Source organism: Ranitomeya variabilis, chromosome 8 (assembly GCF_051348905.1).
Source record: "Ranitomeya variabilis isolate aRanVar5 chromosome 8, aRanVar5.hap1, whole genome shotgun sequence".
Lineage (NCBI taxonomy): Eukaryota > Metazoa > Chordata > Amphibia > Anura > Dendrobatidae > Ranitomeya > Ranitomeya variabilis.
The window spans coordinates 53,436,328-53,450,779 of NC_135239.1; the positions used below are offsets into that span (position 1 = coordinate 53,436,328).

Genomic DNA, 14,452 nt, shown 5'->3' on the forward strand with positions numbered 1-14,452 from the left:
CTTACCTCATGGTGTTTCCACAGGGACTTTCTGTGTGACACAGTGAAAAGGGTGATTCCAACCTAGGAAGAAATAAGGCTTGTTTATTGCAAACTAGAAATTTCAACACAAAGATGCCTTACGTTTCAAAGTTTAATGTTGCAGGTAAAGACAACTGTTGATCCGTCATCTAATGACATAAAACCGCCATCGGTCGGAGATGCCACGTGGGTGTAAGCCACCATGTGAGTGATTGATGCGACCACTGACATCCTCCCAGCAGAAATCACAATTGTAGTAATTATAGCAAAACTCCAACCGATCCATTTAAGCCAGGAGATCGATCAGTTGCTCTCTTATGACCCGAAACCCTAATCCTTGTACTTCTTCATCTGATTTAAGGAGAAAATAAGAAAGCAGAAAGGAAGCCATGAGGAATCCTGACCAATACCCCGAATCACAGCAGCTTCAGTGGCCAAAAAATTACTAATGACGAGATGGAAATCCATGTGCAGAATATCTCCCAACTACAGGATAATACCCGAAAATTGGTGGTAAAATAAAGGGTGAAATTAGAGTTCCTCTTTATTAAGTATTAGAATAATGGTGATTTCACACTACATTCAGGCACCCATTCAGTGGCCCCGTTGGGGCTTATGTCCCATCCCCCCTCAAAACTGGATTTGGATGTAGGCGCCAACAGGGGCCATAGGCTATGATGGTGTTGACAGCGTGAATGTGGGCTCTGACACGCATCGTTTTTTGGCATGTACTCAGACATAGAAGACCGCGCCTGGGTGTAAGCCCAAAAATAGTGCACTTCAGGGCGCACGTTCACTATGTCAACACCATTATAGCCAATGGCCCCTGTTGGAGCATACATACGAATCCTGCTTTACGGGAGAATCGGCCGTATGCCCTGACGGGGTCACCGAACAGATGCCAAATGCAATGTGAAAGCACCCTAAGAGGTAAATTAGGAGTTACTTATTATACTGTAATAGCAATGCGTGACTCTTATTTAGTATCTTAATTATAGGTCGTTCCTCTTTATTTGGTGTTAGTATATGAGCTACAATTTAATTCCTCCTTACTTGTTCAGTGTAGAACATTAAAAACAGATGGATACTACACTACACTATGTCTATATACAGGTATTATCAGTCTCGATGACTGCAAGGTAGAAATAAATTTCAGAAATACTCCTCAAAAAGGGTCTTCTGAAACCAATCTACACATTTCTTTTATTAACCCCTTCACCCCCGGGACGAGATGTACTTTTGAACAATACCATTGGTTTTACCATGCCGTGTAACAGAAAACGGGAAAAAAATTCCAAGTGTGATGAAATTGCAAAAAAAGTGCAATCTCACACTTGTTTTTTGTTTGGCTTTTTTGCTAGGTTCACTAAATGCTAAAACTGACCTGCCATTATGATTCTCCAGGTCATTACGAGTTCACAGACACCTAACATGTCTAGGTTATTTTTTATCTAAGTGGTGAAAAAAAATTCCAAATTTTGCAAAAAAAAAAAATTGCGCGATTTTCCGATACCCATAGCGTCTCCAATTTTCATGATCTGGGGTCGGGTGAGGGCTTATTTTTTGTGTGCCGAGCTGGCGTTTTTATTGATACCATTTTGGTGTAGATACATTCTTTTGATCGCCCGTTATTGCATTTTAATGCAATGTCGCAGCGACCAAAAAAACGTAATTTTGACGTTTTGATTTTTTTTCTCGCTACGCCATTTAGCAGTCAGGTTAATCCTTTATTTTTATTGATAGATCGGGCGATTCTGAACGCGGCAATACCAAATATGTGTATGTTTTTTTTAATTGTTTTATTTTGATTGGGGCGAAAGGGGGGTGATTTGAACTTTTATTTATTTTTTATATTTTTAAACACTTTTTTTTTTACTTTTCGCATGCTTCAATAGCCTCCATAGGAGGCTAGAAGCATGCACTACACGATCGGCTCTGCTACATAGAGGTGAAGTACAGATCACCTCTATGTAGCAGAAAGGCAGGTGTACTTTGAGCGCCGACCACAGGGTGGCGCTCAAAGCAATCGGCCATCAACAACCATAGAGGTCTCAAGGAGACCTCTGGTTGTTATGGCAATGCACCGCTGACCCCCGATCATGTGACGGGGGTCAGCAGTGCGAGCACTTCCGGGCGCGCGGCCGCGAGCACTAGTTAAATGCCGCTGTCAGCGCTTGACGGCGGCATTTAACTAGTTAATGGGCACGGGCGGATCGCGATTCCGCTCGCGCTCATTGCGCGCACATGTCAACTGTACAAAACAGCTGACATGTCACGGCTTTAAGGTGGGCTCACCGCCGGAGCCCACCTCAAAGCAGGAGATCTGCCAGCTGACGTACTATTCCGTCAGCTGGCAGAAAGGGGTTAAACAAATGATAAAGGACGTTAGATTAGTTTGGTTAGATTGGGGCTCATACGCGACCATGACAAGAACGGCGGCTCATGTCCCAAGTTCACGGCGCTGGTAAAAGCACAAGGTAGCGAAGATGAAATGCACAGCAATGAAATGGACGATGTGGTGCGAATGTTCTTCCTCTGCCAATCTGATATATATCCTGTGGGTCAGGAATAAATGGCCCCCATCAGAATATCCCTCTGTCTCTCTATGGTCACTCACCTTCCTACAGTGGCTGTAAATGAAACCTTCGACATCCACGCTGACCGCGCTCGTGCACTCATCCAATATGGCAAACTGAGGTTTGTGGTAAAATAACCGAGCCATCTGAAAGGACAATGTGATTAATATAGTAAAAGCTTTAGATATTAACGTGTCCTTTTTTCATACAAGCAATGGAAACAGGACTTAGACATGTGGACTGGCAGTAATGGAATATCCGAATATCCGCGTTCAAGGGGACGGGCGTTTATAGCTTTACTGTTCAATTACATATCGTTGCAAGGTCAAAATGATCTTGTGTACATCTTTGGCTGCACTGATTAAGAAGACGAGCAGTTATTTACTAGTTATTAGTGATGAGCGAACGTGCTGGGATAAGGTGTTATCAGAGGTGCTGAGTGTCTACGGCCTGCTCGAAAAATATGTTCTGAGTACCCGCGGCTCCATGTCTTCCGGCTGTTCAAGAGCTGCAACACATGAAGGGATTGTCTAACAAACAGGGGATCCCTTCACGTGTTGTGGTTAACCCATTATCTACCAATGTCCTTTGTTTGGGACGCCTAATCTTTAGCTTCTAGCAACTAAGATTTTTCTAATTTTTACAATTAGGTCCAATCTTTTGCGTTGTGCTTGTAAAATGAATGTTTACAAAATAGGAAATCATGTCATTGTCATTTTTAATTGAATATTGTGACGCCCTTTTCTGAAAAATCCGTACTTGAAAAATTTTAGCAAATTATGTTTCTGATTCATTAGGATCCAAATCATCAAAAATCTGTCATTAAAAAAAAATAAAAAATGAAAATTGCTAATTTGGCAAGTAATGGGTTAACAGCCGAGAGACATGCGGGTGCGGTGACTCAGACACATTTTTTGAGCGTGCCGAAGAAACTCTGCACACGAGCATGAATGGATAACACCTTATCCGAGCATGCTCACTCATCGCTACTAGGTAGGTGATCAAGAGATACCGTATTTAATTGTACATCCGCCCAACAAATACAAAGTGAATATGGCCACCTCTCCAGTGACAATCTAATGATTTTGTTTGTCCAACTCCATAATTTCCTCTGAAGGTCAGAGGCGTCCGTGAAATGCAGTAGCTGATCCCAGACTGGAATGTAGTCTATGATCACCTTTAAAATAAAATCCATGGCAAGCACCCATCATTTATTACATACCGCCATCCTTTGCTTCTCTCCTCCACTGAGAACATCCATCCAGTCCTGGACACTGTCCCAGCCGCCCTCACGGTCCAGAATCTGCCCTAACTGGACATTGTCCAGGTATTCTTTCAGGACCTGCGTTCAGTTGTAAACAAAGAAAATAATTTAGCTAAAAATAAGGTTGTAGCTTAATAAAAAAAGACAAAAAAAAAAAGAAAAAATTTGAGGGCTCAGAAAGCTAAACCACCAATAATGGTTCTTCTTACCTTATCAGATATGCCTCTGCGTTTCTGATCTTCTTGGGTGTCTGGATAGATGACTTGGTCCCGTAATGTCCCAAGGGTCATATATGGCCTCTGTTATGGAAATTATGGAGATAAAAATCACCACTCGTCTCGCCCAAATATTATCACACAAAGGATTAAATCATACGTGTGAGTAAAACGTTACCTGAGGAACATAAAATAGTTTTCCTCGATCAGGTTTTGTAAGAGATCCACCGAAAAGCGGCCATAACTAAAAGAGAAAGAAACAACACAATTTGAAAAAACTAAAAAGAAATCAAGCAATAATGTTCAGCATTTTTTTACTGATTCCTATCTATTTTTAAGTGAGAACACATAGAAAAACTACGTTAAAGCCCCATTAGTGCTTATAAATGTGTGTAATTCTTGAGAAAGTATCCCTGTGATAATTTCGGCCCAACTAGTGGCCAGTAACAAAAAAAAAGGGAACTGAAAACACTACCTAGGCACCCCCTATAAAAAGGACATGCTCTCTTCCTGCACTAGCGCCCCTCCAGCCCTGGGTGTTGAGTAACATTGTTATGCCACGTGAGACCTGCAGCCAATTAGAAGCCGATTGTGGTCTCATTTTTTCTGGGTGTCCAAGGTTCATCCGAGGGAAGCATTTCGGAGAAAAATACACCGGGCCAATTGTGCAGCCAGAACTAGGTTCATGCTGCCAGCAGTTTGGGCGACATGAACCAGGCAACAAGTTCCCTTTAAAATTACCAATAGTAACGTTATTAAAAATAAGAATATATAAGAAGTGTACGTGTGTGGGCTTGTATTCTGCCCAGAACCAGAAGGAACTACAACCTCAGTTAGGTGGACACTTACCTCTCCCAATACACGGAACAGGGAACTCTTCCCGCATCCATTTGGCCCACAGACAAGAACATTGGTGCCAGACCTCACCTACACAGAGGAATGTGCGAAATTCAACCTTTTTCATGCAACCAAATACGAATAATTATATTATATTAAAACTGCCAACAAAAAAGCTAAGAAAGTCAACACATAACATGATCCAAAAAAGTGTAGCACCTGCAGAGAAGGAAGAAATGGAGAAGGTGCCAGGACAGCTGACATACAGGTTCTCCACTCTCCTGCAAATACACTGGGCTCAGCCCAGCCTACACGTATCTTCAACGGGGAGAGTGGAGTAAGACGCAGGACACCTTTGGTGGCATTGGGCTTTCTAAGGTAACAGGCCTAATCCTTTCCTTCACTGAAAAATTCTGTTGAAGGAGTCAGGAGGCCTATGAACACCTTAGATGGTTGGCAAGTGTGGCTATCTATAATGGGTAAAGGATCTTAACCTCTGGCAGACGTAGTAAGTACTATTACACCCCATGTTTGGTGATGGCTCCAGAGCCCACTCCATGTGCCACGTCCCCTCCACACAAAATGGGTGCCAGCTGTGTAATATAGCCAGCAGCCACCTCTGACAGCAGCTACCAGAGCAATATCTGATCTCTGCAGTTTCATCACAACCTGTTACCTGCAAAAATGCTATTAATCTGCAGGTACAGGGTTAATCTGCAGGTTACCAGAGTTCTTATGCTGTTCAGCGCCTGCACTTAGCTGAAAGCTGCAGGGAGAAAATGAACTTTATTCTCTCCTGGTTTCAGTCACCACTCTGAATACAAAGCCACCGGCCCTGACTGACAGCCGACCCCAATGCAGAGGGAGTGTCAGTCAGGGCCGGTGGCTCGGTTACGGCTGCCACTTTGTATTCAGAGTGGTGACGGAACTGGAGCCCCCCCGTGACTGAAACCAGGGGAGAATAATGTTAATTTTCTCCCGGCAGCGTTCAGTTAAGTGCAGGTGCCGGGCAGGTTGGTAACACTAAAGGTACCTTCACACTGAACAACTTTCCAACGAGAACGACAATGATCCGTGACGTTGCAGCGTCCTGGATAGCGATCTTGTTGTGTTTGGATCCCGCTGTGATATCGTTGGTCGGAGCTAGAAGGCCAGCACCTTATTTCGTCGTTAGGTTGGTGTGTATCGTTGTGTTTGACTGCAAAAGCAACAATGCCTGCAATGTTTTACAGTGGTAACCAGGGTAAATATCGGGTTACTAAGCGCAGGGCTGTGCTTAGTAACCCGATATTTACCCTGGTTACCATTGTAAAAGTAAAAAAAAAAAAAAAAACACTACATACTCACCTTCTGATGTCAGTCACGTCCCCCGCCGGCGGCTTCCCTGCACTGAATGTGTCAGCGCCGGCCGGCCGTAAAGCAGAGCACAGCGGTGACGTCACCGCTGTTACTGCCGGTGCCGCTGACACATTCAGTGCAGGGAAGCCGCCGGCGGGGGACGTGACAGACATCAGAAGGTGAGTATGTAGTGTTTTTTTTTTTTTAACTTTTACAATGGTAACCAGGGTAAATATCGGGTTACTAAGCGCGGCCCTGCACTTAGTAACCCGATGTTTACCCTGGTTACCCGGGTGCTGCAGGGGGACTTCGGCATCGTTGAAGACAGTTTCAATGATGCCGAAGTCGTTCCCCTGATCGCTGGTCGCTGGAGAGAGCTGTCTGTGTGACAGCTCCCCAGCCCCCTAAACAGCGACGCTGCAGCGATCGGCTCGTTGTCTATATCGCTGCAGCGTCGCTGAGTGTGACGGTACCCTAACCTGCAGATTAACCCTATATCTGCAGGTTAATAGTGTTTTTGCTGGCGACAGGTTCCCTTTAAATGCAATTATCTATCTAGGACAGAAGCATTTAAGTAACATGATCATGGAATGTCTGCATTTAGGGCACCAATAAAAAAAAGTTACAGCCCTTGGAATAAGGGGAGGAAGTATCAAAAGTGCAGAAATGAAAATTGGGCCGACATGAAAGGGTAACATGCTAGAAACAGACATTCAGTGTTACTGTCCAGAAGGATCAAACCATTAAAAACCATTTGCAGTACTTGGTGTGCGGAGCTCCTTATGCCATCTGCTCTATTATAGAAATACGGTGATTTCTCTAACCAATTAAAGACGTTATCCACTAATTAGACAACTTCTTTTCATACCCATCGCTTGACCCCCATAAAATAATACAGATTATAGTCGCCTCCCGTGAAGGCAGCGTTCCTGCAGTGTGAGAACTCGCTCTCCCCGGGGCTCCCATGCTGTTGCTGTGACACTGACGTCACTGTTCCCGCCTACTGTCGAATTGAGCATGAAGTGGAATTCGGAGATCAGCTGCAGCCCGGACTTCCTCTTCATGTTCGATTTGTCTGAAGGCGGGGACAGTGACGGCAGCTCTGATTGGGCACCGGTGTCACATGTCACAACACCGCACGAGAGCTCTGGGGAGAGAGTGCTGACACCGCGGGATCAGAGCCGGCACAGGAGGAGAGTAAAGGCTTTATCATTTTATGGGGCCAAATATTTTGATCAAGAATGGGTTGTCCTAGTAGTGGACAACCCCTTTAACCCCTTAACCCACAGAGCTTTTTTCAGTTCTGCGTTTGCGTTTTTCGCTCCCCTCCTTCCCAGAGCCATAACTTTTTTATTTTTCCGTCAATATGGCCATGTGAGGGCTTATTTTTTGCAGGACAAGTTGTACTTTTGAACGACACCATTGGTTTTACCATGTCGTGTACTTGAAAACAGGAAAAAAAAAATTCCAAGAGCGGTGAAATTGCAAAAAAAAGTGCAGTCCCACACTTGTCTTTTGGGTTGTTTTTTTTGCTAGGTTCACTAAATGCTAAAACTGGCCTGCCATTATGATTCTCCAGGTCACTACGAGTTCATAGACGTAATTCTGGCGTTTTGTCTTTCTTTCTCACTACGTCATTTAGTGATCAGGTTAATCCTTTCTTTTTTTTTTTTATTGATGGATCGGGCAATTCTGAAAGCGGCGATACCAAATATGTGTAGGTTTGATTTTTTTTTTAATTGTTTTATTTTGAATTGGGCAAAAGGGGGTGATTTGAACTTTTATATTTTTAAAAACATTTTTTTTTTTTTTTTAATTTTGTCATGCTTCAATAGCTCCATGGGAGGCTAGAAGCTGCCACAACTCGATTGCCTCTGCTACATAGAGGAGATGCTCAGATCGCCCCTATGTAGTAGAATTGCAGCATTGCTATGAGCGCCGTCCACAGGGTGGCGCTCACAGCAATCTGGCATCAACAACCATAGACGTCTTCAGGAGACCTCTGGTTCTCATGCCAAAGCACCGATGACCCCCGATCACGTGACAGGGGTCACCGGTGCGTGCATTTCCGACCGGAAGCACTTGTTAAATGCCGCTGTCAGAGTTTGACATTGGCATTTAACTAGCTAATAGGGGTGGGAAGATCACGATTCTGCCCGCGCCTATTGCGGGCACATGTCAGGTGTTCAAAACAACTGACATGTCCTGGCTTTGATGCGGGCTCACCGCCGGAGCCCGCATCAAAGCAGGGGTACTGATGTCGGACGTACTATCCCGTCCAAGGTCAGAAAGGGGTTAAATGACAATGGCAAGCATCAATGCCTCAGGAAGAAAAGAGATAAACTCTCAGATATAGAATCAACTATCAAAATGTAATTCTTTTATTAACAGAAATGCATTTTTTTTAATCTAAAATCATTTACGTATGCAACAAAAAATATTTGTAATAAGATGGATATACTGTACAAGTAACAATATAGCGGGAAGAAACCTCAACCTTATTTACCTCAAAAGTAAGGTCCCGGATGAGCATATCTCCATTTGGTGTTGCAAGGGGGACGTGTTCAAACCTAAAAAAGCAAAAAAGTAAAAAATAGATAACTGCAAGATACAGGACAGATAGAGAGAGAGAGAGAGAGAGAGAGAGAGAGAGAGAGAGAGAGAGAGAGATATAGATAGAGAGAGAGAGATATAGATAGAGAGAGAGAGATATAGATAGAGAGAGAGAGATATAGATAGAGAGAGAGAGAGATATAGATAGAGAGAGAGAGAGATATAGATAGAGAGAGAGAGAGATATAGAGAGAGAGATATAGAGAGAGAGATATAGAGAGAGAGATATAGAGAGAGAGATATAGAGAGAGAGATATAGAGAGAGAGATATAGAGAGAGAGAGAGATAGAGAGATATAGATAGAGAGAGAGAGAGATATAGATAGAGAGAGAGAGATATAGATAGAGAGATATAGATAGAGAGAGAGATAGATAGAGAGATATAGATAGAGAGAGATATAGATAGAGAGAGATATAGATAGAGAGATATAGAGAGAGAGATATAGAGAGCGAGATATAGAGAGCGAGATATAGAGAGAGAGATATATAGAGAGAGAGATATAGATAGAGAGAGATATAGATAGAGAGAGATAGAGAGAGAGAGAGATAGAGAGAGAGATAGAGAGAGATAGAGAGAGAGATAGAGATATATAGAGAGAGATATATAGAGAGATATAGAGAGAGAGATATAGAGAGAGATAGAGAGAGATATAGAGAGAGATATAGAGAGAGATATAGAGAGAGATAGGGTACTGTCACACTCTGCAACTTTCCAACGATCACGACCAGCGATACGACCTGGCCGTGATCGTTGGAAAGTCGTTGTGTGGTCGCTGGGGAGCTGTCACACAGACCGCTCTCCAGCGACCAACGATGCCGAAGGCCCCGGGTAACCAGGGTAAACATCGGGTCACTAAGCGCAGGGCCGCGCTTAGTAACCCGATGTTTACCCTGGTTACCGTCGTAAAAGTAAAAAAAAAACAAACAGTACATACTCACATTCCGGTGTCCGTCAGGTCTCTTGCAGTCTGCTTCCCGCTCTGAGTGCCGCCGTAAAGTGAAAGCAGATCACAGCGGTGACGTCACCGCTGTGATCTGCTCTTACTTTATGGCCGGCAGTAAGAGCGGGAAGCAGACTGCGAGGGACCTGACGGACACCGGAATGTGAGTATGTACTGTTTGTTTTTTTTTTACATTTACGACGGTAACCAGGTAAACATCGGGTTACTAAGCGCGGCCCTGCGCTTAGTAACCCGATGTTTACCCTGGTTACAAGCGAACGCATCGTTGGATCGGCGTCACACACACCGATCCAACGATGACAGCGGGAGATCCAGCGACGAAAGAAAGTTCCAAACGATCTGCTACGACGTACGATTCTCAGCAGGGTCCCTGATCGCTGCTACGTGTCAGACACAGCGATATCGTATGGATATCGCTGGAATGTCACGGATCGTACCGTCGTAGCGACAAAAGTGCCACTGTGAGACAGTACCCAGAGAGAGAGAGAGAGATAGAGAGAGAGATAGAGAGAGACAGAGAGAGACAGACAGGACCATTTTACAACGAAAAGATCAGGTCCACATTGACTTCAATGGGGTTTGGGTTCAAGTTCGGATACAGTTCAGGTATCCAAAAAGAACTTTGGGCTAATGTTCAGTCAACCTGACAAACCCGAACATCCACGGCTCCACTCATCCCTAGTTATGATCTATCCTCATGACAGGTGAGAAGTAGCTGATCAGTGGGGGCCCCACCATTAGGACCTGCACCAATTGGCAGATCTATGACAAAATGGAGCAGTAGGTCAGACTCCGACCACCCTTCCATTCATTCTGTATGGGGCTGCCGAAAAAAGTCAAGCACAGCACATAAGCAGTCCCATAGGGATAAAAGTGCTCTGCGATCGGACCCCACCGATTATCACATCTCCAGTGGACAGGTGCAAACTTGATTTCACTGGAGAACCCAGATAACTACTACTGCTGATGGGAATATGTCGTTCTGCTTCCAGCAATTCCCAAATGAATCCAGCTGTGCCAGGAAGGGATGTAAATGATTAAAATGCCCGACACTACGCAGTCTATAGTGGTGATGTAATGTTAACGAGAATTATTCTGCAATGGCGGTGGGCGGTGATGGCTCCGTTTTACAAGACCACTAAAGTAAAAAAAAAAAAGTCTGATTTTTCCAGTAAAATAACACTCTGCCTTTTCCTGTGCTGATTATGACATTTTGGCTTTTCCCACCCTTGGCTTACAATGTGGTCTATGAACACGCCACACCACTAATAAAACCGTAACTATGAAGCCAGATTCATAAGAGGAGAATTCCCAAACTTACTTTATGATGTTGTCAGTGTTGATAACGGTTCCACTTCCAGGTATTAGGGGAACGCTGGGAAGATTTTCTGTCTCTGCAATGTCAGAGGAGATTTGGTAGTTATACACGTGTGTGTACACATGTGAGATCGTGCAAACATTACCACAGTCACATAGTCACCTTTCTCCTGTTGGGAGACCATGGTTCGCTCGTATTTCCCCTGATTGAGGTCCTTCAGCACTTGCATTAGTTCTGTAATCCGGGCGGTGAATCTATGACGGGCGACACAATAGGATTACAAATCAATCATGGAGCAAGTTGGTTCCTAAATCCGCAGAGCTGCGGTATCCCTATTCAGAATTATTGGAGGTCCACGGACCCCGCAATGTTCTAAAGAACATTTGTGGAAATTAACTCACTCATTTCTGTTGCAAACATTACACATCAGTCAATAATCTGCCAGACAACATGTCCGCTTACAAGAGCCGACCGGCGGCACTAAGCTACTTCCGATTGGTAAATATTTAATGATTGGCGGTCGTTCCATAGCCTAATTGCACCAAACGAAGCGCACCGAACGATCTGCAATAATCGCTCAGTGCGTGTAGGCTGCCATGTTCTCCACAGCACAAGGCCTGTTTACACAGGATTGTGTGCTGCCGAGAACGATGATCTTTTGTGCAGAACAATAGCACATTCCACCTGACAGACGAGCGTTTTGCTCATTGATCGAGTGATCAGCAGCCTGTTTACACTGCAACATTACCAGAAAGCGGGCGCCCAGTGCAAATGCAGCTTACAGTGGGACTGTCATTACACATTTTTTGGTAAGGCTACGTTCACATTTGCGTTGTGCGGCGCAGCGTCGGCGACGCAACGCACAACGCATGCAAAACGCAGCTTTTTGTGACGCATGCGTCCAATTTTGGCATGATTTTCGGTGCAAAAAAAATGCATCATGCAGCGTCCTGTGCGCCCTGACGCTTGCGCCAAAAATGACGCATGCGTCACAAAACGCAAGACAACGCATGTCCATGCGCCCCCATGTTACATATAGGGGCGCATGACGCATGCGCCGCTATGCGTCGCCGAACCTGCGCCCGACGCAACGCAAATGTGAACATAGCCTAATACATTATATTCGGTCCGGGTACTGAATTCACAAAATTCTACGCGAAAGTGCACAGCTCTCTTATGATGCACCCACATATAGCAATGTATGGGCTCAATAGTAAGTCTATGGGGCCCTTCACTGCCCTGTGAGATGGCGTGCACAGACCCAGAGACTTACTATTGAGCCCGCACGCTGCATACTATAGAGGCGATAAGGGTATGTATTTAATGATATCTAAAATGAATGAATGAATATATACAAAATGGACACTTATAAGAACATTATGAACCAAGGAGACTAGTTATGTGTCTACGTGCTAGAAGTCATACCCGTCAGCAAGTTTTAGAACACTTATGAGGACTTTGATACGATACCGTGTCCACTTTTTATTAAATAAATAATGAAGTAATGATTAGGAGAAATCAGAATCATAAAAGCGAATGAGTTCTGATTAAAGTCCTCCTGAGGGAGGGGAAATCAGAAGGTTTTACCAAGGATCAATATGAGAAGTCACAATCTATATAAGGATGTACCCTTTGTTCAATAAAGCAGATTTTCTGTTCCTGACTGTGTGGTCAATCACTAGTTGTCTTTCTCCGTGTACACATAAATCTCTCGGAGATACAATTTGGCAACTGACAATTAAGATGATCACACAGCTTTAGCGTGACTCTAACTAGAGGAATTATCCCGTGCAGGCCATAGACACTCACTTCCATCACGGATGACATTATAACTAGAGACGAGGGAACCCGAACTTAAAAGTTCGGGTTCTGGTTCAGGATCTGGTATCCGAACCAAACTCTGGACGCCCCATGTACAAGATGAGCCGCATGATGGAACTGAGCTGCAGAGTATGTGACATTACCTATGGAAGAACAGCAGGGGGCGCCATAACATGTATGTAACAGCAAAATATACACAGGAGCCAATTTTTAATGATTATTAACTTGTGTTCTGCCCAGTCTAAGAGTAATAATCATTTATTCACAGGACAAGAGCTGATTATGCAGTGATCTGTAATGAAACCTGCATCTAATAAGACTTATCACTCCTATGCACACACACCTTACAGCTATAGTCTGTATACAGTGCCCACACACAGCCATAGCAGCCACATGCATATATTTAAGGAGATAGATCTGCTCCCAAACATTTTTCACAATGTTTTTTTTTTTTTACTTTCATATCTCAATCTATATTACAAAAAAAAAAAAAATAGTAATCTTGCAATTTTCACAGTGGTCACTGGGGATTTTTAGACTCAGACTTTTCTTGTCCTTTCCGGAAGGTTTTTTTTAATTTTTAACACCTCTATGCACAGCTGATAACACCGATTCCACCAATCACAATACGTAATGTCACAGCTGACCCCGATCCCTTCACAATGACATTTGCACACTATTTTTAGATGCTTCAATACAAAAGATACGGTCATGGTTTGTTCACTGCAGTTAATGTACACGTGTTGTTTCCTGAAACAACAGGAAGTCAAGGTCTAAAAAAGCCTCAGTGTCCAGTGAAAATGTTTTTTTATTCTTATTTGAATATGTATGTGATTATTTGACTTTTTTTTTTTTTTTTTTTTAAACTGTGAGCACAGGCGCCGGCTGATGAGATTACATCTCCCTGCTATCATCGTTATCAGTGACAGCAGACGTAGCCCGATGGGAGCAGTAGTCTCATCAGCCCACGCATGCTGATCTGCGGGTACAGGCTGACATCTGACAGCATAACCCTGCAGCGCTCTGCCCGACGGTCCTACCGGCGGTAGCGTTGCCGCCAATAAGAACCACGGCGCCGGTGTTTCACACACTGTCACATAGATGACAGTGTGGGAAGCACCATAGAAACGCAAACTAAAACAGAGCTCACGGCCTGCAGCCTCACAACGCCGGGACACCCCCCTGCTCCTGGCCCAGGGCCTGCAGCATCGCCCCACTCCTGTTGGCGCCAGCCTTTTGACCCAGTGACCCTGCTTTCTGTGACCCCGCTCCACCGCCTCCCATGGTAAGCTACCTTCGGATTATAAGACACACCCCATTTTTCTTTCCATATTTGGGGGGGGAAAGTGCGTCTCGTCTTATAATTGAAAAAATATTTTTTTCCTCAACATTAAAGAAAGAAAAGTAATACAAGTTTTGAATCGCAATCATACTGACCTGGAGAGTCGGGTTATCAGGTCGTTATACCATACAATGAACACCGGAATCCA

General features: G+C 44.1%; 1 protein-coding gene across 1 annotated transcript in view; it reads right to left on the bottom strand.

Moving 5' to 3' along the window:
• The window catches only part of ABCD3 (ATP binding cassette subfamily D member 3), a 47,762-nt gene that overhangs the window by 2,092 nt on the left and 31,218 nt on the right, over nt 1-14,452 (bottom strand). The window contains exons 14-22 of the mRNA XM_077276587.1: nt 11,304-11,395; nt 11,145-11,217; nt 8,757-8,820; nt 4,925-5,002; nt 4,254-4,319; nt 4,070-4,159; nt 3,819-3,938; nt 2,638-2,742; nt 6-62 (exon numbers count right to left, since the gene is read on the bottom strand). Of these exons, the coding sequence (XP_077132702.1) occupies nt 6-62; nt 2,638-2,742; nt 3,819-3,938; nt 4,070-4,159; nt 4,254-4,319; nt 4,925-5,002; nt 8,757-8,820; nt 11,145-11,217; nt 11,304-11,395 (745 nt within the window). The remainder of the gene's footprint in view (nt 1-5; nt 63-2,637; nt 2,743-3,818; nt 3,939-4,069; nt 4,160-4,253; nt 4,320-4,924; nt 5,003-8,756; nt 8,821-11,144; nt 11,218-11,303; nt 11,396-14,452) is intronic.